At 35.3% G+C, this 26,708-nt stretch overlaps 3 protein-coding genes and 1 long non-coding RNA gene across 7 annotated transcripts in view; 2 read left to right on the forward strand and 2 right to left on the reverse strand.

The window, feature by feature from the left end:
• Positions 1-3,304, forward strand: part of Taf3 (TBP-associated factor 3) — a 44,975-nt gene extending 41,671 nt beyond the window's left edge. For both annotated transcript variants that reach the window (XM_071593507.1, XM_071593508.1), the window contains 2 exons: positions 476-576; positions 1,902-3,304. In XM_071593507.1, the coding sequence (XP_071449608.1) occupies positions 476-576; positions 1,902-2,022 (222 nt within the window). In that variant the 3' untranslated portion in view covers positions 2,023-3,304. The remainder of the gene's footprint in view (positions 1-475; positions 577-1,901) is intronic.
• Positions 3,305-9,015: 5,711 nt separating this feature from the next.
• On the reverse strand, positions 9,016-15,376 carry LOC139695072 (uncharacterized). Its single transcript, XR_011702267.1, has 9 exons — positions 15,252-15,376; positions 14,802-15,077; positions 14,431-14,629; positions 14,011-14,200; positions 13,642-13,835; positions 12,433-12,570; positions 12,065-12,258; positions 11,657-11,890; positions 9,016-10,157 (listed from the first exon to the last, which is right to left on the reverse strand). It is a non-coding gene; the product is annotated as an uncharacterized lncRNA (long non-coding RNA).
• Positions 15,377-17,357: 1,981 nt separating this feature from the next.
• Positions 17,358-26,708, reverse strand: part of RpL28 (ribosomal protein L28) — a 139,787-nt gene continuing 130,436 nt past the window's right edge. The window contains exons 1-5 of one of the 3 annotated variants that reach the window (XM_071593610.1): positions 21,423-21,484; positions 20,982-21,072; positions 20,688-20,816; positions 20,405-20,518; positions 17,358-17,596 (exon numbers count right to left, since the gene is read on the reverse strand). In XM_071593610.1, the coding sequence (XP_071449711.1) occupies positions 17,513-17,596; positions 20,405-20,518; positions 20,688-20,816; positions 20,982-21,068 (414 nt within the window). In that variant the 5' untranslated portion in view covers positions 21,069-21,072; positions 21,423-21,484 and the 3' untranslated portion in view covers positions 17,358-17,512. Of the gene's footprint in view, positions 17,597-20,404; positions 20,519-20,687; positions 20,817-20,981; positions 21,073-21,422; positions 21,485-26,708 lie in introns of those variants that run through there. The other 2 variants (XM_071593611.1, XM_071593612.1) reach the window with 2 other exon arrangements.
• The window catches only part of disp (RND transporter family member dispatched), a 29,382-nt gene continuing 24,264 nt past the window's right edge, over positions 21,591-26,708 (forward strand). Inside the window, exons 1-3 of the mRNA XM_071593607.1 lie at positions 21,591-21,695; positions 21,832-21,955; positions 22,056-22,232. Of these exons, the coding sequence (XP_071449708.1) occupies positions 21,652-21,695; positions 21,832-21,955; positions 22,056-22,232 (345 nt within the window). The 5' untranslated portion in view covers positions 21,591-21,651. The remainder of the gene's footprint in view (positions 21,696-21,831; positions 21,956-22,055; positions 22,233-26,708) is intronic.

Raw genomic sequence — 26,708 nt, forward strand, 5'->3', positions numbered from 1 at the left:
ACTGGACACATTTTCAAGTTCAAAGCACCAATGTAGCCCTTTGCATCATAAATCTTGTATTTATTTTTACATTTCCAGATTCTATACTGGATGTGGAATCTAGACACAATTGGTAATTATGATGGACCCAAATTAAACAATGGGTATGAAAATAAAAAACAGGTATCAAATTATGGGGGGGATGTTGGGATTACTAGGCAAAGTAGCTCTAAGGGTAGTTAGCATATGTGGATCAAAGAGTTCTCATCCAAGTTCTCCTCGGTGTACCTGAATACAAATCCCCCTAAAATTATACCTCATAATTACATAATTAAGTAGCACAGAATCCTCAATTGATCAGTATGGTGAATTTCATTGTACGATTCAATTATAATTCTGTGGAGAAGTATTGTCAACAATACTATGAGTATTAATAGCCCTAAATTAAGTCTGAAGGAGTTGGTATTATTAAGTGCTGTCTGATTCATTTTTTTAGGACACTCATGGGAACAAAATCTGGATATGTCCTGCATGTGGAGGCCAAGATGATGGAAGTCCAATGATTGGTTGTGATGACTGTGATGCTTGGTACCACTGGTATGTAGTTATTTTCAACAAATGTTATATTTTGTTATGTACATTTTGAATTTACCATTTTGATTGATTAAGTAGTTATTCAGTTTGGTATATTTGTTTAGTGATTATTCTAATAGATTTAATATATTATAGTTTCATCATAATCGCTATTAAGAAACAAGAATCTTAGGAAAAGTTCCAAGGGCAAGCAGTTGTAGACCTTACTTTAAAAGATTTAGCATTTTAACTTCCCTGTTTGTATACATTTCATTTTATAATCTTTGTGCAGCAGAACATAGCCACATTCACTCTCAAAACCAATGCTAATGTACGTAGATATAGTACAAGAGGTTGTAGTGACCTTAGAATAAATGCCCACAACTCATCCATGTTTGCTAAGAACCCTTGGATATGCTGGTGTAAAATTCTTGAAAACACTTCCTAGAGAACTAAGGGAAATAGATATTTTTTGTTATTTAAGTCTAAACTATATCAATTCCTTTGTGAGCATTAATGTTATCAGGTGATGAATTCATGTCCCATTCTCTAGGCAAATGATTTTAATCATAAATAACTCAACAAAGATACTTCTGTTATGGCTCCAGGTTCTTGTGTTGGTTTTTACTGTGTAAATTTACATTTTTATTTTGAGAATATGCTGACTCTATGTTATCCACACTTATGTCTGCAAAGAATATGATCAGACAATGTGATGTGTTCCACAAAAACATGTCTTATAGGAACCAATAAACTACAATCACTCTCAACTTTCTTGGTCTGCCTCTCAAACCATATGCTCTTCTTTAATATATATCTGCTTGATAATTTGCCTTATATCCATTCTTGCAGCGTAACTAAAGCAGTGACTTATACTTATATCATACTTTTCTATTAAGGGTACATAAAATCCTTAATTTTTCATCTCCCAGTCATTTTCTCTCCCTATTTCTCCTCTTTTTATTATAAGTATTTTATACCTTTCTCAATTCATTGACTTTTATGCCATTCTTGATATAGTCATAGACTTGATTGGCCTCCTTTTACATTCTAGAATGGGGGAAATACTCTTTTACCCAATATTGTTTTTTGAAGAGGATAAAAACTTATGGTATTTCCATGTAAATGTATTTATTTTTATTACCCAGGTTCTTTTGTCTTAACTAAGTCTTTGGCTGTTAAGCCACAGAAAATCATGTATTTTACAATAAGTCAACGTGTAGTGACAACTAAATGTAAAATTTTATCATGGATGCATTGACACCCAGCTGTTAATTTACTCCTAGTCAGAAAATGAAATTTAATATAACTTTATGTGAAATGAAATTTTGTATTCTAATCCTTAATAGGGTTTGCGTTGGGATGCAAGTGCCACCGGATGACAATGAAGACTGGTATTGTCGAGTCTGCATTGTAAAGAAGGAGGAATCTCTTGTTGATAAAAAGAAGAAGGCTAGGAAGAAGAAATAATAATTCTTAGTTTGTATATTTGTATAGTTTCAACGACTGTATTTTTGTACATTTGAAAATGAGTATTTCATTTAAAATGAAATTGTTTCCATTGAAGATAATTGTTTTATGTTTTACTGTTAATTTTTCTTTGGCGTAAGAGAGCATGATTTGTGGGAGTTAATGATATATAAGTGAACTATGCAGATCTAATCAAATTTTAATGGTGCTCATTCATGTCACCTTTAATGATGGGCAAAATTTTTATTTAATGACCTTAGAAAATTCATGACATTTAAGTCTTTCCAGCAGTAACTGTTCACATATAACCCAAATGACAAAAATCACTTTTCAAGTTTTTTGAACTCTTTCACATGTGTTTCGATGATCTATTGTCAAAATTAAACTAATATAATTTTATCAATATAGAATATGGAGACATGAAGTGATGTATGTGCTGTTCGTCTTCATATGAGACGTGCCAACATTTAAAAGCATAGTATACCTCTTGCTTGTTATTCTTACAGTTTAACATATGTTGAATATTTTGTTTAAATTAAATTATGAGATTAGTTCCAGGTCAAACTAAAATTAATTCTTTAGCAGGTAATTTCCTTGAGCATCCTGATTTGTTAACATAATAAAAACTTTCCGGTTATATCTGTTTGAGTAGTTCAGCTATTATAAGAAGTCTTGCGTTGTATGTGATCACCAGCCATTAAATAAGCATTTGATTGGCCTTTAGAAGATGGAATGTAGAAGACTCTTGAGCCAAGGTGGAAACATCTCGAATTTGTTAAGAACCATGCCATTTTAGAGAGCTTTCTTTGTAGTCTCTAAACTCAAGATTTAAACAATATTTTTTCCTGACTGTGGCAATCTTGAGAGGTCCAGAGCATTATAATTCAATGTAGATGCATGGAGGGCTGTTTTTACCAAGGGAGCTAGATTACACAGGAACATCATGTAAGCTTAATCACTGGTTATCTTATTCAACCAGTGAGAGTGCATAGCAGGCATTGATTCAAGAGGTCAGAAAAATTTTGTGTGATTTCCTCCAAAAATATTTTAATTTTGTAAATCCTTGGGGAAAGTTTTTACCACATTTTGAGAACAAATATACTTGGAATAATGTGCATATTAGTTGTGTATGACTAACTTGAAATTATTAAAATGCAAACATATAAATTGCTGCAGTGTAATAATAAATATTAAGTAGTCAATAATAACTTTGAAATAAAAATCTTAAATTCCTATTTAAATCTGCAGGCTTTTCTGCGATTAATTTCCATTCATGGTGAATGGAAATATATCAAGAAAACGTTTTCCAAGATTATTCGGGTCTCCCACCGGGTCCACGTTCGTAGGTTTGCCGACGTTTCGATGGCCGAGTCGTCCATCGTCTTCAGGGCATCGACTATGGACTTCGACTCGGCTATCGAAACGTCGGCAAACCTACGAACGTGGACCCGGTGGGAGACCCAAATAATCTTGGAAAACATTATTCGCCGGGAAAGTACCAGATCATTCTTCATATCAAGAAAACGTTAAAGGGTGCTTATATTTTTTCTCATTCTCAACTCAGAGTTAACCATACAGACCTTTTTCCTAAATAATAAATACCTAGACTGGTGTAGATTGACCTCTTGAATTTCAATGGCGGAACAACTTTTTGACAAAATTTATATTTTTTCTCATTCTCAACTCAGAGTTAACCATACAGACCTTTTTCCTAAATAATAAATACCTAGACTGGTGTAGATTGACCTCTTGAATTTCAATGGCGGAACAACTTTTTGACAAAATTAATTTCATGTGTATTTTATGAAAGTACAACATTGATTAAAATTACCATTAAAACTCACTTAATGTGACTGAAAATAAATGGTGATGGAATGAACGCTTTTTACAGTTAGCTGCAAAATACAATGAAATTATTATTCATAGTGTATTATTTTCTTATAACATAGGTAATTCATTGCTGCTAATCAGGTATGGATAGAATTAAAATTTAATTTTCTTCATTATGATTATAATTTACAACAAATGCCACGTCAGAAACTTAATCACGTCAATTTTTAATCTGAAATGTAATGGCAAAGAAACAAAAATACATGTACTATTTCCAAGTGCTGAAGGACAGGACCGAAAAAATCATTAACAGGTACTCCAGACAGTTTTGGTGAAAGTGTGTGGTTATGCCTTTTGGTATTGCCAGTGAATTTTTCAGTAAATATATCATTGTGCACGTGTTTGTCATACCCTAAGGTGTTATGCTTGTCCAGCAGTGATGAAAATAATTTTCAGATTTCAAAGTCAGCAACATAACCTCCAATTTTGAGGTACTAAAACGACCTTACATTTTTAAATTCTTAATATGTATTTAGTGATAGATTTGTGAACCAGTCTGCTGGGAGAAAATTTTTTCGTATCAATTTTTTAATGAAAAGGGGTTACCCCCATACCTTGTATCATAGTACTCTTTTCTCCATGGATAGTTTTTCAGAAAGAAGTCCATGAATTTAGAGGCATGATATGAACAAATTTCAATAAGTCATTGAAGCCAACCTGGATTTCCCAGTGAAACTTTTATAGACATTTGAAGGTATGCAGTTCTTTTACCACTGTAATTTTTTATTGTCAAATGCCTTTAATTTGTATGTGGTGGTGATGGAGTCCTCACAACTTATGATCACATTTGAAAGCTCAAATGGGTGATTGTCTGTTGTGAAAACATTATATCTCTGACCAAATCAATTTCTCTTTTTGATGTGAACTTCTATCAAGCTCCTTTGTTATAGTTTATGTACTTGTTAAATAAAATTTTTTAAATATTAATGCTAAGTATATTTTAATTACATCATTATTTCCAAATATGTCATCTTTGACGTGCATGGAAAAGTGTACTTTGACAATGGTAGAGAGTTGAAAGTAGACGAGCACATTGACAATGAAGCAACAAGTTATGTTTAGCCTTTTGAATGAATGAATGTCGAGGAATAACCTAGGAATGGATCAAGACCAGTGTTCTTGTCATAGCAAAGCTTTAAGTAAATATATTCATACATAATAATTCACTTGGATCATTCATATGTTTGAGCCAAAAATGGCATAAATTTTACTTTGAAGTACATGCATTATTATGAACATTATATTTGTAACTTTCTTACTAAAACACAGGAAAAGTAGTCTCACTATTGTTGCAATGATATTTGCTCTAGGTGGGGTCACCCATTTCAGATAGGTCGAAGGGTAAGAGCCAGATGAAAGGAAGTCTGTGCAGCATCTGTTCCTCAGTGAGGCATCCTGACACCAGTGGGGTGGAATTTGAGTGATGGTTACACGTACACTACACTATTGAAGGGGGCAACTGGAGAACAGCTCAATTATTATTCCATGGACTAATAATGAACAGGATTACTAGAACTACAGGACTCTTCCCAATAGGCCCTGTGTCATGCCCAGTAGCTGGGGAGTAAAAGCTCAAGCAGTTGTCATCTCATGAAATCTATTCCTAGTGAAAACACAAAAATAACAGCACAGAAGAGGGTCACATTAGTCATATTGGGACTGGATGATGGGGTCAGGAAATAAGAAAACATAAAATGAGAGATGTAATTGTTTTAGAGCTGTATCAGTTGTCGAGATGGTAGGATAACGGGGACTACTGGAGTGGTAATTATAGAATAACATACTGCGGAGGGGAAAAGAGCCAGTAAGGGGTAGTAATGATATTGAAAAATGAGTGGGAAGAAGTGTAATCACCTTAGGGCAAGTAGCGGAGAGAATAATACTAGTACAAGTAAATGCAGAACCAACAAACTAGGGTCATTGTTCAGGTATACATGCCACCAAGCAATCATGAGGAAGAAGTCGATAGGGTATACAATCAGCTAATCAGTACAATGAGGCATTTGATAGTGATTAGAATATTATGGTAGGTGAAGGAAGTGATGGCATAGAATTGGGAAACTAGTCTAGTAATACGGAATGACTGTGGGGAGAAAGCAATAGAGGAAGACAGGGGAAAGCGGTTAATCACAATGAATACATGATTTACACACCACCAAAGAGTTCCGCACACATGTAAAATGCCCAGGGATTCAGGAAGATATTAGACTATTAGGATATGTATGTGTATGATGAGACGTATATGATGGATAGGCATAGATTTAGGGATAGTGATGAAGACTCAGACCATAATTTAGTAATTATGAAGTGTAGCCTTCGATTCAAGAGGTAAGGCAGTGCACAAAATGGAACATAGAAGCATTAACTGGATTGATAAGGAAGGAGCATCAAAAGGCTGTAGAGAAAATTGCCTATGAGGAAAGGGAGCTCTGTAATAAAGAGGATAAATGGGAATAGATCAAAAAGGAGATTACAAAAGCTGCAAAAGAAATTACAGGCATGGTTAATAGGAGAAGGAAACCATGAATTAAAGATGAGATCATTAGAAAGAAAGTTGAGAGGAGGACATGGAATAGTGTAAATACAGAATCAGGTAAAAGGAAGGATGAAGAGTAAAATAATAAATTGAGATGGGTTACAAGTATAGTAAAAGACACATGTTCGAAGACAGTGCAAGAATAAGTAGTCTTCAGAGAAAGGGTGTAAATGGTTCACCATACAAGAAGGTTAAAACACCATCGGGAAGTAAGAAGGGAAAATCTATGTTAAAAGTTAGAGAAAAGGGATAAGTAGGGTAAAATATTGGTTGAACCAAGAAAGATCCAAAAGGGAAGGAATACACGCGAAGTATCAGTTCCAACTTATTCCCAACTTGTCCATCGGTTAAATGCGTACATGATCACATATCATACTGGTATTGATGAGATAACAGAACAGACCATTACCACTGATAATTTGGCAATGCAAACAATCTACACAGCTCGTCCTGAAGGTCTTGACTGACGACCAAAAGCAGAGTTGAGTGTCTGCTTGTGAAGACCTGCACTGTGTTGAAAAAGACCCTGACTTGAGTACAGTGCCAACTAGGCACCAGCGGACTATTTCCCATTCCCCAAGTGAAATCCTCCCTCCATGAACACCACCATAGGACTCTAAGTGCCATCAATGAAGCTTGCATGCATACCCTCAAGGACCTTGCGGAATCCGCCTACCAGGAAGCTTTCATGCCGCAGAAAATCTGCCGGCAAATTTGTGTCAACACTTAAAGGATGCACTTAGAAGAGTTTTGAGGCATTGTAGCAATATCTGAGATCTATTTTTCAGAAACTATTTATACAAACATATAGAAGAACTATATGGTTAAGACATTGGGCCAGCAAGGTAGAAAGAGAATATGAAATTGATGACAATAACTTAGATCTAGGCTTACTCAATGCACAGATCTAACAGGCATCGTGAGGAATGCATGTCAAATAAGGCCGTGAGTTTAGACAACATTCCTGCAGAACTACCTAGGTTTAGGAAAGAATGGGAGAAAAAGTTTTTATGGACTAATTTGTACAACGTAAAAGAAAGGAATTTGGCAGGAAAATTTTGTCAGATCAGTTTTAATTCCTACTCCAAAAGAGGTAGTAGTTGCAGCTTTAGGGGTGACAAATGAGGTAATTTGCACCACAAGGGCTGGATGGGAATGAAAGAAGGGTGGAGAGAAACCCAGCATCAGGATTCACATACTCTCAACAAAAGTACCAAGAGGTCCACAGTTGAACATTCCATCCGATGGACAGTGTACTCACTAGGTGCTCTCAAGTAGGGCTACCACAGAAATAATCTACCCTTTCCAGGATTCAAAACCAGGCGCCCTCTGCATGAAGCCAGTACATTTGGCCACTCCACTATCCAGATTGCCTCCAGAAAAGGTGAAGGTTACTTCATGTGAGGACTACAGAACAATAAGTTCAATTCCACAAGCAGCTAAAGTGGTTCTCAGTGTCATCAAGATGAAGGAGAAGAGGAAGGGCTAGGTCTTTTCGGGGAAGAGAGAATTGCTGGGAGAAATCGAAAGAGCCAGGAAAGATGGATGCAGGGGATTTTCATAGGCAATGGTATTTTGAAGACTGTGATGGAATATAGGACGTTGGGCGAACAAGGAAGGGATAGGAATGTTTGGACAGAATGGAGGAAGGATACGGAGACAAAGAGGAGTTTAACATAATGTTGGATGCCAGGTTGTTCTGTTCAGTAAAGGTAATTGCCCCTATACCAAAAATGACCAAAACCAGAGTAGCGAGAAACTGGAAAGATGATTTGCCAGCAAATGTCAATGTTGACGGATCTACTATTCCCAGAATCCCAACTGACCTATCTTATGGTGTACCAGACATAAGTTTGTGTGATGAATCAATCTTTTAGTACCCAATTGCATTCAGTGTCAAGGCATGGATAATTTGTTAAAAGTATCTAGTTTAAAGTCCAGCAGTTTCTTCTTCCTCTTACCTTATGATACACATTCTTCACCCCCCTTAGCATTTCTTGTGCTAGCTGCATTGCCACAAACTAACGTTCCTTTACCAGTGGTTTGCAGGCAATTATTAACCTAATTTAGTCCATTGCAGTTTACTGATTTAAGTAAAAGCAAGACTTCGTTTTCATAAATCTCTCAAATATTCTGATGTTTAATGTTATTTTTGGCAAAATAAAATGAAGTCAACGTAACTTTATGAGAAAGAATAGCAAAAGAAATGGGGTTATTCAGGAAAGCTCAAGATTTGTTATTCACCATTCAGGAGAAATTACTTGAGGATGTACTTGAGGATATTACTTTTCGTGTGGAACTACAAAGTTAGTCCTTTCATTTATCTATAATGAATCGGTTCCATAAAGTTATGCCAGAAACCATTAATTATACTTGAGGATGGTTTGCTTTGTAAGAAATCATGGATAATTGTAAAGATGACGCAAGTTATTTTTCAAGGTAGGTCAATGATTCAGGTTGTTCAACTACATCTACACAATACCACCTTGCAAGCTGCCACAAGGGCATATGACAGGAGTTATGTCACAACATGTCTTGAGCAATGATCTATGAACTAGTTTCCTGTTCAAAATTTTTATTGTCTATTCCAGGTCCTACAATCACTTCAAAGAGTCACCGGACAGTACAAACATTGCAAAAACAGCAAAGAGAAGTGAGGAAAAACATCATCTAGTCACTCTGAAGTGGTACACATCAATGCAATAGCAAATTTTATTATCCTTAGCTCTGCTTCCCTTCCACTACAAGCAAGAAAGTTGCAATTCAAATGCATGGAATGACTGTCTGCCAAAATAAATACTTTGCCTATAAAAATAAAAGAAACTCACCAAAATACATTTGGATTACAGGAAATGTGAAGGACCAGAAAATGTTTTGAATACAGGGTGTGTTCCGAAAGTAATGAAATTATTTTTTCAGTAATCAATTGTGAACAGATTTGGACAAACACTTAAAATTATTCAAAGTAATATCCTTTCTGTGTGCTGAGCTTTCATGTTTTGTTTATGGGTCGTATTAAAAAAAACCCAGTATTCATCACCTGTCATGATGATGTCCAAATAATCAGATTCATTTTCAATATGTTGCAAAAGTTCACTTGAAATTTCCGCTCAGTTGGTTTATCCTGACACGGTTGGTATGTTAAGGCTTACAACTGACATCCTGCCACTTCCACAGCTTGGAGAGCTTAAGCCCCTACCTCCCCAGCAAGTGGTCAGATCCCACTCCAAATAATAGGAGTGGCATAGGTAATTCAATTGCATTACTTTAAGAACACACACTGTAAAAGAAAAGAAGCATTATTTCAGCTTGTAGAAAATAATAATGCACTGTTCCTCTGTTGATATATTTATTACGACCTAAGTTTCAACATTACATCACCAAGAGGTACATGTTGATAGGTGCCAGCTTATATAGCTTCTTCAAATACTACAATATTAATCATCTGATGATGAGGAAGTATCATTCAAACCTCGGTTAAAATAAATCTCCAGCAACAGAGGAAATGCCTTATTCTTCGCTACGAATCAGTCATATTTACCTTCCACAATATCATGCCCAATTTGACAAATGGACGTAAGTCATCCATATGTATCTGATAAACATACTGAGTCCAGTGGCTATCCCTGGTCAATGTTCAGTTGGAATTTCCCGCCATATCGTAGTTCCACTGGAGGTCATGATCGGCATTCTTGAAAGTTTCAGGCATCTAGTAAACAGTCATAACCTCAAAATGGCCAAGATGTTACGTTCAAGTGCGGAGTACAATCGAAAAGCTGCTATTATCAAAAGTGTTCACACTGGGCCTCCGCCTAGTGAAATAGTTCCATTCTTCTGGTATTCCAGAATCGACTGTTTATGATATTGTGGCCAAGTACGAGGGTCATCCGGAAAGTAGTACCCGTTCGTGAAATAAAGACACAAAAGTAAATATTAACAAACATAAAAAATTTTATTTGAAAGAGGATACTTTAAACTACTTCTCAACATAATCTCCAAGCAAATTAAGGCATTTGTCATAACGTGTGACAAGTTTCTGTATTCCTGCTGCATAGTCCTTCGCCGCCAGCTCATTGAGATACGCGAGGGACCCATCTTGCACAAATTTTTGCATAATGCAGATGGTGTTTAACAATTTCATGAACAATTGTTCGAGAAACATTGGGAAAATGCTCACAGATGTCATCAATTGTGACGCGCCGATCGTTCCTCACGAATTCGTCAACTGAGCTCACCAGTTGGTCTGTAATGACAGACGGTCTCCCCGAACGCTCATCGTCGTGTGTGTTCCCCCTCCCCATGTTGAAGTTGCGACACCACCGCCGAACAGACGACTCGTCCATTACATTGTCTCCATACACCTCCTTTAATTGGCGATGAATATCACATGGGCGAACGTTTCTTGCATTGAGGAATTTAATCACTGCCCTCACTTCACAACTGGCGGCGTTCTCAATTTTTTTAAACATTGTAAACAATCACAGAAACAACACAGGCAATGCTAGCGTCACGCAACTTGGCTCAGAGAAGGCAGACAAGCCACTGAAGCTATCTGACCTCGTCCAGCGGCTACTCGCGTCGTCAGCACTTCATGCGGCACGAACGGGTACTACTTTCCGGATGACCCTCGTATAATGCTTCAGAGAAGCCTAGGTAAGGTTACGCTAACCCGGCGAAGAAATGCTCAGGTGCCGATTTCAGAGGAATTTTGCAATTTTTGGTAAATATGCAAAATTTGAAGGTCATGAAACTGTGTATAGTAACTGTGGCCTCGCGGAGACAATGTGTCTTACAACAGGACAGGGACCAGCACATATGAATCATTTAGTCAAAAACCCAAAATATTTAACAATTCACACATCCACATTACTGATATAAAAGTTTTAAGAAACCCTAGATTAAATTCAAAAAAGCAACACGCGAATCTCAACTTTTTAAAGCCAGAAGTTATCTAATGAAGGCAGGTAAAGGACCAGAGAAAGATTTTACTTGTAGTTATCAAAAGAATGGCCCTGAAAAATGTAATTTAAATATATCAACAATTAAAATTCAAAGACACACAGGCTTCCTCCTCTATCATTGACAAATTCCCTAAAAGCGATCAAAGATGTAGCAACAATAAGTTAAGCCATTAAAATAACTTTGTCATGGGAATTTAAAAGCTGGTTTATACAAAATGAATGGAAGAATATATAATTCAAAACAAACCTAGCAGTATTCTGTGAGTAGCCGATTCTTCGATCTTGTAAACTGACTCACACAGCTATGTAATTCATAATTGTATTATCTATTTGTAGAAGACTGAAAGCATCCTCCCACTTCAGACAAAAGTAACCGTTTATCACTGGTTTGCCACCAAATCCTAGCAATTTAACAGCCTTTAATGAGAAGTTTACAACACAATGGATATTTTGCGTTGAGTCAACAACCATGTGCAAAAACCTGAAAAATTAACAGAATTCATTAAACGTGGTATATATGAGCTACTAATGTGAAAACATATCATTACTATCAGTAGTGGGTGTGTGGTAAGATGCTTGTCAGCATATGAATCAGTTTTTAAGGTTCATCATGGATATGGCAGTCTTTTATGACGTATTCCATCAAATTACTTACATCAACATCCTGACAGGAATATTGGAAAGCAATATTGGTTCTTCCACCATCATAACCGTTCATGAAAGGAACTTGCACCAGACATATTTTCATGGAAAATTGCTGTATTCGTCACCAGAATTAGTTTTCGAACAATCCTTCCATGTACACTTCTACTTCCAAATTTCATCTTATTTAAAGACGTAACACAAGGCCTGAAAAATAAGGGAAAGTGATGAGACTAAGTAATATGGAAGAAGAAATGGAAAAGAATTAAGAAAATTACTATCAGCAGTGGGTGTGTGGTAAGAAGCTTGTCAGCATGAAAATCAGTAGAGATATTTCATCACAAATTATAAAACTTTTAATCATTTATTCAATAAAATTACCTATGCCAACCTTCATGTTGGAAGACTCCAGCAGCATTATTGGCCTTCTCTTCAACCAAACAACACAGCCCACCACCACATTAGTACCAAAAATAGTATGATTGTCATATCTGAATGGAAACACCAGCCATTGCCAATCTGAAAGTAAAAAAAATATTAATTAACACTAAATAATAAAACTGGAGAATTCAAAAAGAATATATGAATTACAATATAACCTTATTATTATTATCTTTAATTCAAAATATGTAGCACAAAAAGTTCAATCTAAGGATAGTCCTCACCCAGGGTCATTTGAGTACAAGAATTATTTCTTCAATCAATTCACACATTTCAATTTTAAGCTAGGGATTTCTTGGCAAGCACTAGTTACATTTTAACCACTGCTATGTTCAAAGGACAATGCAAGCTAAGTACCTATATTTCGGGGCCAGCAGAAGTATTGACTTCATGAACGCAGGGCAAGAGCAGGGAGAAGAAAAGTCACATTAATTGACATTAATAAAAAGTGAGCTACACACAACCGTAAAGGTTGTAAGGACAAACTTGGAAGGAAAAAAAATCACTATGACTTATTTGTTGCATAGCAAAAATATGTATTATCTCGCCTTGGAGAGGAATATGGGATTCCCTGGGCTAATAAATTCAAAGGAAACAATAATGGGAAAGTAGAAATTGTAAAAAAGTTTCAATGAAAACATTTAATACCTGACCTCTGATTTTGTTATATTAAAAACTAATTATGAAAGCCCAGATATTTCTCCTAACTTTTATTTTTAAACAAAGTGCATATAAGTGTCAAAGGATAAATTTTATCTTTGCAATCATAAAATTTTGAGATGCTGGATAGTGATTAGTATGGATAATCTATAAAATGGATACTTGAGATTATTCCTATTTCATTTCATATATAAACTGAATGATTCTGAAACCATTGCCGTAAATCAAGATAATTTTCAGCTAAATGAGCATCTAAGTTATCAAAATTTTATCACCTAACAAGGACAATAAAAATTAATAAACACCAACTTCAAACTTTGATACTTCTATACCATATTCTTTGGTTACCAATTTCAAAATAATAAATAAGGTTGCATTGCATTATCAGTAGTGGGTGTGTGGTAAGATGCTTGTCAGCACAAGAATCAGTTTAAAAAATTCATCATTAAATTGGCATACGTTTTTAATGTATTTCATCAAATTACTTACATTAGCATTCTCATGGAAACACTTCAACAGCAATCTTGGCTCTTTCATTACTGTAACTGTCTAATAAAAGCAAATTACAAAGGAACTCTTCCAATGACAGCTCAACTGCTCATTACAAGTCTCAGCTTCGGAAATATTCTCCAATTTTCACATCGACTCCCAGTATCACCCTTTAGAAAGATATAATTTGTAACCTGAAAATAAAATGAGCCTTGAGACTAAATAACACACAAGCAAAAATCGAATCATGCGAGAAAATTAATGTCAGTAGTGGGTGTGTGGTAAGATGCTTGTCAGCATATCGGTCAGTTTGAAAGGTTCATCATGCTAATGGCTATCTTTTATGATGTGTTCCACCAAAGTACTTACATCAACCTCCTGCCGGGAATACTGCAGAAGCAATATTGGTTCTTCCACCATCATAATCATTCATGAAAGGAACTTGCTACGGACTGGAATGGAGACTAAGGTGCTCATTACAAACATGAACCTTTGAACAATTGTTCAATGCTCACATCCACTTTAAATTTTTTAACTATTTAAGGAAGTTATACATGACCTGAAAATCAAGTGAAAAGTTATGAGACTAAGTAATATGAAAGAGCAAATGGAAAAGAAAATTACGGTCAGTAGTGGGTGTGTGGTAAAAAGCTTGTCAGCATAATAATCAGTGGAAATATTTCATCACGAAACAGAAAATTATATATCATTTAGTCAATGAAATTATAATCAGTGGAAATATTTCATCACGAAACAGAAAATTATATATCATTTAGTCAATGAAATTACCTATGTCAAATTCTTGATTGGGACGTGAAATCAGATTAATTGATATCCTTCTTCCAAACCAAAACTGGACATAAAGATTCCAATGTACCAAAATCAGTGTTTAAGGCAGTTCTGTGGTGTCATGAGTTCAGACTTTCATTTAGTAGAGCCACAAATAACCACCAGCATTCTACTTCCAGAAAAAAACACTGTATTCAATCTGAAAAGGAATTAGAAATCATTAAGCTACGGAACACATCCTCAAACTAGAAAAACATAAGCAAGTTATTGTCAGCAGTGGGTGTGTGGTAAAATGCTTGTCAGCATGAAAATCAGTGGTGATATTTCATCACATGACAACAGAAAATGTGCAAGTTAGTCAATTAAATTACCTTTCAACATGCTTTGCTGGGGCTCCACAGCATAATTATTTGATCTTCCTTCTATCAAAATCAAATTGTTCACAACCATAAACAAATTGTACCAAAATTGGTGTTCTAGCTACTTATTTGTGAAACACCATTGTGAAATAAATTTGACTGCAGAACCCTAACTTCGTGAAATTCCACCTTAATTAACCCATCTCATTTCTAATTACGTCAACAATGAAATTGTGGAATGTTGAGTATGTCACCATTTTTCTGAAAGGATGAACCAGCAAGGATAACCTGAAAAAGAAATACGAATGTTAAAAAAAATAACACAACAGGAAAATGAAAACTATTCACGAAAATTACTATCAGTAGTGGGTGTGTGGTAAGATGCTTGTCAGCATGTAAATCAGCAGGAATACTTCAGCACAGGACATTAAAAAGACTTACTAGACAATTAAATGAAATTACCTTTACTGCATACCAAATGTATGCATCCACAGCATTTGATTCCCATTTCGGGCAGCTTCGATACTGTTTGAAGTTGCATTACTCTGTTAAAATCTGTTCATCCCCATTCGCCCAAAAATACACATGCTGGAAGGAAAGAGTGCATCATTGTTAATTAAAAATATTTTCATATTATAGAAAATTTTATCAAAAATTTATGAGGGACAAAAGGCCAGTAAATATGTATTTAAAGAAGCATAGCAAATATTTTAAATTATCAAGACAACAGTCAATTGACATAACTTACTAAGTTACCAAGTGCACATATATTTTTAAAAATTCATTTCAATTCAAGTCAATAGCAGTAGTTTTGAGGGGAAACTATCGACAGCTGATGTCATTTGTGCCATTAGGGATGGACAGCAAAGCATGAAGGGTGGAAATTAACCCGGCGACTGTATTAGTCTACTCATAACAAAAGGCATCCAGGGGTCTAAAGCTTAACGTCCCATCCGACGGATGACATACTAACTCTAAGTGTCCTCCACAAAGCACCTAATAAGAGATCAGGACACCATTGAAAAGTATCTGTCACCACCAGGATTTGAACCCAGGCCATCAGGGTGGGAAGCTAGTACGTCAGCCACCGCACCATCCCCATTGAAATGCAGTGTTAAAAAGAATAAATTTACCGCATGGAAAATCGGCAAAACCCATGCTAATGCCATGACTTTTTAATTTAATATGTTATGAATTTAAACTTCCACCAAGAAATTCTCAGGGCAAAATTTGAAATTCATTCAGAGAAGCGTGTGCCAATTTATGTCTGATTTGGAAGACTTAAAACAATAGAATAAGCGCATAAAAATGCCATCATTTACAGTAGTAGGATAAGATCTAATTGATATAAAAATTGAATATTTCATTATTAAAAAAAATTGAAGAACAGAAACAGCAAAAACAATTACCATGATACTGCAAATCACTGGTTATTTCACTTCTGTCCCTTACTGCAAGTATCCCTCAAAATTTAGATGAAATGGCAATGACTGCAAGAGTTATGAAAACCTCCTGTGAAGGAGAAACTTGTTAATGATGTAGAGGCATATGAATCTATTCAAATCCAATAAAATTATTCAGATTCTTATTATCTTCACAAAAACTCTGAGATCTTGGTGATAAAATAGTCATCATTATAAGAAGCAGACAGGAATTCAATCATTTTTCTTTACCTTGACACTTCCATCCTTTGACCTGAAGCAGAGGAGAGACAACAGGGCTCAGATATCCTTTCCGAGAAACTCGTGTTAAACAAGACAACCAGATATTAATTAGGAAACAATATTCCCAATTTCCTGCAAAGAAATGAGAATGCAGACAATTGAAAAATTGAAATTTGGTGGTAGCATTAACAGACCCAAAAAATAAATGAAAATTCTCACCTTTCTTTATTAGATATTATCACAGATGCTGCTTCAATCCTCCAAAGTTGGCCAACAGAGGAGTACCATCTACTTACCATAAACAATACATTCTCATTACCTGAGTCATTCAATTATGTGTAGCACTATGGTCCCAAAATCATATTCTCTAATGAAATGAAATTCCTTATTTCTAAGCCATTAGAAAATTCAACTAGCATGGAATACCCTGATAAGTTAACCAATTGGCAGTTAACCATAAACATTACTGTCACAAAAAATTCTTAACATCTAAGTGATGGAATAGAAATGCACTGGTTTTTATTTTGCAATTTTAGCACACATTGCTAGTTAGCATGACGTGCAGAAAAACAACACTGGCCATTCAGAAACTAGAGAATTGAAAATTTAGTGGAGAAACAAAAGCATTAAATATACGTCGGTAGTCCCAATTTAGTTTAAGGAACTGGATTTGTGTCAGTTATTCTAGAAATAAAAAAAGAAGAGAAAACTTGTATTTCAATAAAAATCTCATCACCAGACTTCTGAATTATTACAATTTAGACAGTAACATGAACTGGAAATACTTCCTTTGGATAAGTATCTTCTTGAGGCGTTCAAATTCCAGGCAATATCACGACCAGAACAAGATGATCAACCTTGGTATTGAGTTGAGGGGAAAGTAATGATCTATGGTAACCAACAATAATGTCAATACCTGCATCAGGACTTTTATTCACCAATGCTTCCCAACAACATAAACCTGATTTTTAAAATACAGGTTTTTTGTGAGTCATTGGTTTATAAAATTGATCCAAATAAAAACAATTTTATATATTAACTTCCTTTATTGGTGTACATCTATTCTGATTTCTTTGTACGTCCTTTCTTTGCAGGCAGAGGCTTCTGTGACTTTAAAACAGCACTTGCACGGCGAAGAGCAATCTGAAAAATATCATGATAGAAACAGTGACATAAGGTATGAAAAAAGAACGAGAAAATGTTTACGGCACCATTAAATCTATTACCAAAACACAAGGGATTGAATGGAAAAGATGCAAGAATTCATAACCCCAGTGGAGAATTCTCCATAGGGAGAAACTGTAGCACTAATTCTTAAAAAAGTACTTATTTCAATTGTTCCCGGCTCAACCTTGTGGAAATTCATTTTAATAAAATTAAGAATACAAAGTAACTTTCCACAGTCCTTTATTTGTGTTGAAACCAGTTGTACGCTAATAAAGGACAGTGGAAAGTTACCTTGTATTCTTAATTTTATTAAGTACTTATTTGCTTATTTTCTCCTACAAACCAGACACCCCATACTCAGCATCTTAATAAACGGCAGCACTTGAGGTGGTTATAACTCATAACATGAACCAGTTACATTCCCAGTTGCCAAAATAACACACACCTATTAGTCTAACATTGTCATAAGTAATCGAGTGGTTAAGGTAGCTTTTGATTGGACAAAGGCCGCAATTCCTTATGGGAAGAATCAACCCCAGTCGCGCACTAAATAGTGGGCAAAGGATATGGTGAGGGAAATTAGAGAGTAAAAATAAATAAATAATTAAAATTAAATTAAAATGAAATAGGGTTAGAACCGAAAAGGCGATTAATCCAACATATGATTACAAAAATGCTCTGGCTAAGGTGTACTAGATAGCACTGACCCTCACTCTTATTAAGCACTCACCCTGACAGGACGCGAGAGATTTCTCCCAGCACCCACAGCAGCCCACCAATCACACTTAATAAAATAAATGCAAATTAATCGCGCGCACACTACCTTGGCTGCACTAAATTGCATTGATCCTTGCTAGTCTCAAGCACTCACCCACCCTGGGCTTTTTTTCAATTTTCATTAGCACTCACCCACCCAGAACTTATTTATTTTATTATTTATTAATTATTTATTTTTCCTCACATATTTCCCTCACCATATCCTTTGCCCACAATTAAAGAGTACAGCTGAGGTTGAATCTTCCCAGTGGGCCATAGTTACTGTTCCTTTTAATTTGGCATTAATTCCTTATCGCTGAACCAATTGGTTGGTGGCTTGTGCCCATCCAAAATCCTCTTCTACAATTAGCCTATCCTCCAAATCCATTCACTTCCACCCCCCCTTCTTTTCATCCATTATCTCAATCCTATTTCAATTTTGATCTGCAGAACCACAAGAGAAAATAAAAATTACATCATGTAATTTCATCAACATCTATTGTAAAGAGCCATGGAACGACCAAAAATAGGAGCCCAAGATCTTCAATGATTCAACCCTTTAGATGGCCAGCTATCCCACACATCTCTACACTCCATTCAAACTCACATCGTTTCAGAGAGAGAGAGCAAAGCAAAGAGCTTTCACCCATATGATTCTGGACTTAATTCAGGCTTGATCTTCAGGTGAATATCTCTGTTAGGTGCAGTTTTGCCAGGTGCTTCTAAGGTTAATAGCATTCCCTTAACACAATTAGCCATTTTGATGATTTTGTGCACCTTTTGCAGATTATTACAACTCGGTGAACTCATTGCCTTGTCTTCGTTTGGTGAATTTTGATGTACATAATTGTTAACAGCAGCCCATTGTAATTTCTTGAAAAGAAACTGTCACATGATAAGGCATGGAAAAGAAAAGGACACCCTTCACAGCCAAACTAAAAGATAATAGAATCTGTAGTCATACATTTTTAGGGTGACGCTGAATAAAGTAAAAGAAGAAATATTATCTACTCCATTAGCTGACTGAACCTAAATGTACACCTAAGACACTTACTCCTTCCAATCTGTTTAGAGCATCCAGTTATCAAAAAAGACAATTTATCACCCTTTTAATGCTTGATCAATGGTGGACTTGCCAAACCACTTTTGGAACTACAACTGATTTTGTTTGCCATTACAACAATCAATTTAAGAGAATAGTAAGTTTTGATCTATGGTGAGAATATTGCACATTGAACATTATTTCATTCATTTCCATAATAACTCGCTCATTGCCATGTTATAGTAGCCTGTTGCTCAGAAATAAATACAACTGGGAGCTCATGCAGTTAATTCCTACGTATACCAGAAATATTACACACAAAATCTTTGAAATGCAGTTTGGTAAAACGGACAGTACAATTACTTCTACCAACGTTTCACAAAACTCGAATTTTTTAGCCAATCAATATGTAGTCGCATACATATCCAATTACTGTAGCATAGTTTTCAGTTTATATTTAACATTTATGTACAAATAGACAAATACATGTGTCCATGCATGGCTGAGGTAGCGATGAACAATTGTTGAACCATACATACATTTGCATATTTTCCAATTGTCGTACTTAAAACAACGACAACATTCCCATTGTTTAAGACCCCTTAAATTCTTACACTAATTTCTAGAGTGCCCGTCTCGCGATTTTCATTACAAAAACATAACTATTGCGCCCACCAACCGACAAATTTCTAACTCGAGCTAGTCGTTCTAAACATTTAAGTGTCCATAAGTGACTAAACATTCAAGCATATTACTGGACGATTATCCTAGTAATTGTTTCTCTATATATTGGAAGTACTATGTTCACTGCCGAAGAATAAATTTTTCCGTAATGCTGGGCACTTCTACTTGAAAGGAAGGAATTTCTTAAATGTTTTCCCCAAGTTACTTTACAAACACGAAAGCTATTAAAACCTCTCCACTTTCAATGCTGACAGATTACCCGCCATTAAGAGCCGCCAGTACAAGTACTAAAATCAACTCACCTTGAGAAGATCAGGCCTGTACCTATTAGCCCTGATGAACCTCTTCAGTTTGTACAGGGACCGCCTGGGGCCAGCCTTCATTTGGGTGCGGACCAAGGACTTAGCGGGATGCCGCTGAAATAAACAATATACAGCTTAAGACATAGAAGCCTCCCCTGTATATAAGGGCATTACTCTAACATAATCAGTAGTGGGTATGTGGTGAAGAATTTGTCAGCAAATTATTTATGCAAAATTATGTCATCATGAGCAGCAATGTCAACCCATAACTCATAACACTTACAGAAGCTTTCGCCTTCTTGTAAACCAGGGTAAATCCTTTATTGTCAGCAGGCGCCTCTATTCCAATAAGTTTTTTGTGGATTAATCCATTATATCTAAATGAATTAAGATTGCTCAAATTGTGTGGTTCCTAAAAATTGCAAAGACTATTAATATTTAAGATTACATTCTAACAGCTTTCAACGTTCAACATGCAGTCAGTTTAAAATTGTCTACATGAACACTCAGCGATCTTGGTGATAATAAAAGTCATCACAAAAATACAAATATCATGTTATCTACATTGCTAACATACCTTGCTAAAGGGTTTCTTCACCATTCTTCTTTTCACGAGATAAGAGTGATTATTGCGAATCACCATCCAAACTAAATCGGCAGACATTGCGCTGGAAAAGAAAATATTCCCTTATTGATATGCGTGGAAGTTTGTGAATGTAACACATTTCCTTACTAAAAAAGTCTCGCGTTGAAACAGCGTAATTAACATCAAATGGGAGACTTTACATAGTTATCTTAAGAAACGCCAAATAGAAAATTCGTTTAAAATAACGCTATTATATTTATTGGAGTGGAAGTGCGATATACTAAACACGTGGACTTTAGTTTTGACAAGATGGAACCGTCATGTTGCTCCATGACAGCATTGCATTAATTACTAAAATAGAATATTAAAGAAATTCTGTTTTAACTAAAAAAACAAAGCAGTTATTTAAATAACAGGTACAACTAGGCTTACGATGAGTACGAACAACCACGTTTCGATGAAAATGGACGCCTGCTAATAGAGAGACATCTGGGCACCGGAAAATCAAACAAGTAAAGATAAAAAAGTAGAAGGTCGAAATTGATTGACCAACGACATAAAGGCGTTCACTTGAACTCGGTTAAAAGTGAAAAGAAATGTCAACAGTGAAAAGAATTAATTCCTCTACTATTCATGAAATTCTTAATGACAAGGATATAATATGAAATGGTTGAATTCTGCAGATGGTTCTTCGCTTTTGATGAGGTAAATGGTGCCTGTACGTTTGTAAACTAGAATATCATATATGTTCTTTCAATATTTGCATATGCATTAAATTTCCTTGTTTGATAAGGTGTGGCATTCATCTTACCTAGCCAATTTTGCGCTAATATATTTACAGGTATTCCCGTTTGCTTGCTAGTCATCCTTATGCTGTTCTACTGTCTGTGGCTTCAATTTTTATCACTCTGATTAGTTTGCCATTTATTACACACAATTTTCCCGACTTCAGTGATCCGCAATTGGTAAAAAAATCCATTTTTATTGAGTTTGTACGATTAGCAAAAATTTTCTGACGGGAGTTTTTCTTGTTGATTAATACATGTTTTCCCTGTAATTAATTAGGGTTTCGAGCCGAGGCAAACCGAGATATCCAAAAGATTGACCGCGTGGGACAACTTAGTAGAAGCTACACGGGCTTCAGGCCCGTTGACTTTCAATCCCAGTGAACTACACCACACACAAGATAATTTCTATAAGGTGCACTTTTCAGATGGAAGAAAGAAGACTGCTAAGCCCAAGGTATTTTTGAAGAATTATTTCATGAAATCGGGTGTTGGCATTCCTTAAAAATGTCCGTATTAAGGATTTGGCGATTTCTGCGGTTTTTATTTGCAGTTTCTCAGTCTAAACAGCAACATATTGAGGACCCAAAGTAAGAGAATGCCTCTTTGGATCTCATTTCATCATATACTTCTGAAAGTTGATGTATCATTTTGTTGCTAGAACCTTCGTCTATCTTAAAATAATAATAATACTTTAACATTTTGAAAAATGGTACAACTATATTAAATGTTGTTAATATAACTATCACTTAGCATATAAACTTAAGTTCTTAAATGTGATGAAGATTATCACAAAAGAATTCATCAAATGATTAAAGTGGGTGAGCAAGTAACCAGCCATTCTTGAAACTCTGGATGCAGTCCACTTTCGACTGAGTAGGGAGAAGTAATATTGAGATTCGCTTTACCCCTTGTGATGCAATTATGAATATGAGATCTTAATTGTTAAGTTTCTGGATTAACTTTCACATAAATCAGAGCCTTAAAGCTACATAAATTAAATACAGTCATAATTGCATACTTAATTTAAACAGTTAATCAGGAATTTGCAGGAATCAAGTTGTGGTATATTTGTAAGAGAGCGAATACCTCTCTTTTGTAGTAGCAAGATTTGGTCAACATGTGGGGAATGACCCCATGACTCAACACCAAAACTCAAATGACATTGAAAGAAGGTCTGGTAAATTGTCAAACGATGCTCATTTGAAATAAGAAAGTTGAACATTCTTAACATAAAAATAGCTTTACTCATTTTATTACAGATCTGACTGATGTGGTTCTTCCAGTTAAGTTTTGTACAAATTTAAATTCCTATTATTTTTGCAGCTTATATTTCAGTTATTTTTTATTTAAGACTGCATGCAATATGCTGGGTTTTTTAGTATTTAAGTGTGATTTATTAATATTAAACCGTCCCTTCACCTGTCTTTGGCCAGTGCTAGATCGTGCATCTTCTAGCTGTTGACATTTTTGTACAAAAGTGATGTCACCGGCATATAAAACAGATTTAGATTTCATATTACAGGGCAAATTATTAATCTTGATGATGAAAAGTACTGGGCCAAGCACAGAGCCCTGTGGGACACCACATTTTACTTTAAGAGCTGCAGATTGACAGCCATCAAGTTTCACCAATTGGTGGTGAACAACCAAATATGACTTCATTAGTTTCAGTTCAACTCCCTTAACACCATAATATTCTAGGTTTGATAGAACTATTGAATCATTTACACAGCCGAAAGCCTTAAAGCCTCACATAGTGTCACAGACATTGATTCCCTCTCTCCAAATGCATTAATGACATAATTAAATATAGACTCTACTGCCATAACTGTAGATTTCCCAGATTGAAAGCCATACTGTGATTTTGAAAACTGATAGACTCCAAAAAATCACATATTTGATCTTTCATTATAGCTTCAAAAATTTTACCTAAAACAGGGACTATGGTAGTTAGTAAAATCATCTTTGTCACCTTTCTTATAGACCAGTACTGTTTTGGAAAATTTAGAGCTGTGGGAAAATCTCCCTTCTCTAAACATAAGTTGAGTAACATAGCTATTGGTTCCGCAGTGAACACAATAACATCCTTGATTAGGGAATTAGACAGACCGTAAATATCCTTGCTGTTGATTTTTTAAATTTTTTTACAGTCGATATAATACCAATTGGAGTAACAAAATTCCATTTAAAATTTAAATTATTTGGAGTAAGATTTTACCACATATTACCAATATTTGCAGCATCAACTTCTGGAGAGAACAAATTGTCTTCAACAGCTTTTAAGAAAAATTTATTTACAGTGTCTGGGGTAAAAGTAAGATTTTATTTTGCATTATCATGACCAATTTCCTGATTTACTCTCAATGCTGCCTTTTGTTTATTTTTTGCACACCTAATTGAGTTATAATAATCTCTTTTGTACATCAAGTAAGCTTCTTTGTCGTGCAGTCTTCCACTGGTTTTGTAAGAGTGGTAGTAACTAAGTAAATCCTTTCTAATAGCTAATAACTCCCCAGTATACCAGAGATTATTTTTAGTTTTAGTGGGCGTACAGTTTAGTATTTTTTTAGGAAAGCAATGTTCAAATATGTCTAGGAAATTACCTGAAAGACTTGGAAAGCAAAGTTACTCAATAGAGTCTGTGCAAATACCATGCCCATTGATACAAATTAGAAGCAGTTTGAAACTTCTATTGTTATGGGCCTAATAATAATAATAATAATAATACATTTATTTGTCCGGAGATTTGTTGCATATTCATACATACACAAATATAGGACACGTCAAATATAATTTTCACAATTTCACAATAGAAGAGATACAATATATAATATATATATATATATATACATACCAATACACTAGTATAATTACATATCAATTGTTTAAGCCGGAATTGATGCATTGCGACAATTCAAGGTATTCATTTACAGAATAGAACATATTATTTTTTAAAAGGTTAAACAGTTTTTTCTTGAAAACAGGTACTTTTGTTTCATATTTGATTTCATGGGGAAGTTTATTGAATAACCTTAAGCCCATTGCTTTGGGCCCATGGGCAGTATTGTATGTCCTGACAAATGGTTGGTGCAGGTCATTGCAGGTCCTTGTGTAGTGACTATGGTAATTGTGGTTGGACTTGTAATGGGAAATATTACCCTTTGCATGTAAGATGACATTAAATATATATATGCAAGGTACTGGTAATAAACCAAGTCTTTTGAAGAGAGGTTTACATGGTGCATCGCAAGGAGCATTGCTCATAATGCGTATAATCCTCTTTTGGATTTTGAAGATTATGCCCGCATGGGGAGAGGAACCCCAGAAGAGGATACTGAAAGTAACACGAGAATAAAATTCACCATAGTAAATGGATAGAAGGACCTCTAAATTTACAGAATACCTAATATTTCTAATAAGGAAGCATAGGGAGCTTAACTTGCTGCGTAATTTGAAAATATGTTCCTCCCAAGACATGTTTTTCTGCAGGATTACTCCCAGGAATTGGGTACTGGAATTTTGGGGAATGCTCACACCTTCTACATCTACTGAGATTGCAGATGAAACTTTCTTTTTATTAGTAAAATAAATCAGGCTGGACTTATTTAAATTGGGTTTTAGACAGTTATGAAGACACCATGCATTGCAAATCTGAGCTACTTCGGCTGCTCTTTCTGTCAAGCTGTCTACTGAGGAGGCTGATACAATGATATTTGTATCATCAGCATACAGTATTGGGTCTATCCCCTTAATGAGCTTAAGATTGTCTGGGAGATCATTGATATAGATTAAAAATAAAATAGGACCAAGTACCGAACCCTGGGGAACACCCAGTGTTACTTCTCTACCAGGGGAAACAAATTTGGAGCCATTTCTTGAGAGCTCAACATACTGATGCCGTTCACTTAGATAAGATTCAATCCATTTGTAGGGCGTGCCTCTTATACCATAGCATTTCAGTTTATATAGGAGTAACTGATGATTGACGAAGTCAAAAGCTTTACTGAAATCGAAAAATAATCCTAAAGTTTCAGTTCTATTATCCAATCCTGAAAGTATTTGATTCACCATGTGATATGTGGCTGTTGTAGTGGACCTTGTTTTCCTAAATCCATGTTGAGATGTGGATAATAGCTTATATGTCTCAAGATATGATACAAGACGTTGATAAAAAACTATTTCAAATATTTTCCCCAGTTGGTTTAACAGGGATATTGGTCTATAAGAATTCATTGCCATTTTGCAACCTTTCCCTTTGTATATTGGCACAATTTTTGCTGATTTAAGATTAATTATGAAAAAATATGAAAATAAAAGATTAATAATGGTTTTACCTATATTTGAGAATATATTTGGAGTGTTTTGAGTCTTACAAGTGAAGCTTATACCTTGATGGTCATTAAAGATAGTCAATAACAATTATACTATACAGTTCAGGACTACAATTGGTAATGACATTATCTACACAGACAGGAAATCGAGTAGGCTGTGTGTTTGCCCAGTATAAATTATAAGAAAGCAAAAGATTTTCAAGAACCTGACAATCACTAGTTTTTAGTGTTATATCAATGTTGAGATCCCCACATTATGATATTGACTTTCAGAGTCAAGATAAGGGATAATACTAGTTCAAGTTGGTTACAGAAATGTTCAAATACACCATTAGGGGAGCAATGTGCAGAAGCAATGATCAGATTCAGGTCCTTCAACATAATCAGGGATTCCAAAGAAACTGCGGGAGATGCCGCAACAGTAACTTTTAACGGAGTCATCCGCTAATGTGCATTTCAATGCAACAGTATCAGAGTGTAAAAATCATTCGCCTTGACTGGGATTCGAACCCGAGGACGCCTCGGTAGCTTAAGTGGCTAAAGCACTCGACCGGATATTGAGGGATCTGGGTTCGAATCCCAGTCAAGGCGAATGAATT

Source organism: Hetaerina americana, unplaced genomic scaffold, assembly GCF_022747635.1.
Source record: "Hetaerina americana unplaced genomic scaffold, ioHetAmer1.1.p SCAF_6, whole genome shotgun sequence".
In the NCBI taxonomy this organism is placed as follows: domain Eukaryota; kingdom Metazoa; phylum Arthropoda; class Insecta; order Odonata; family Calopterygidae; genus Hetaerina; species Hetaerina americana.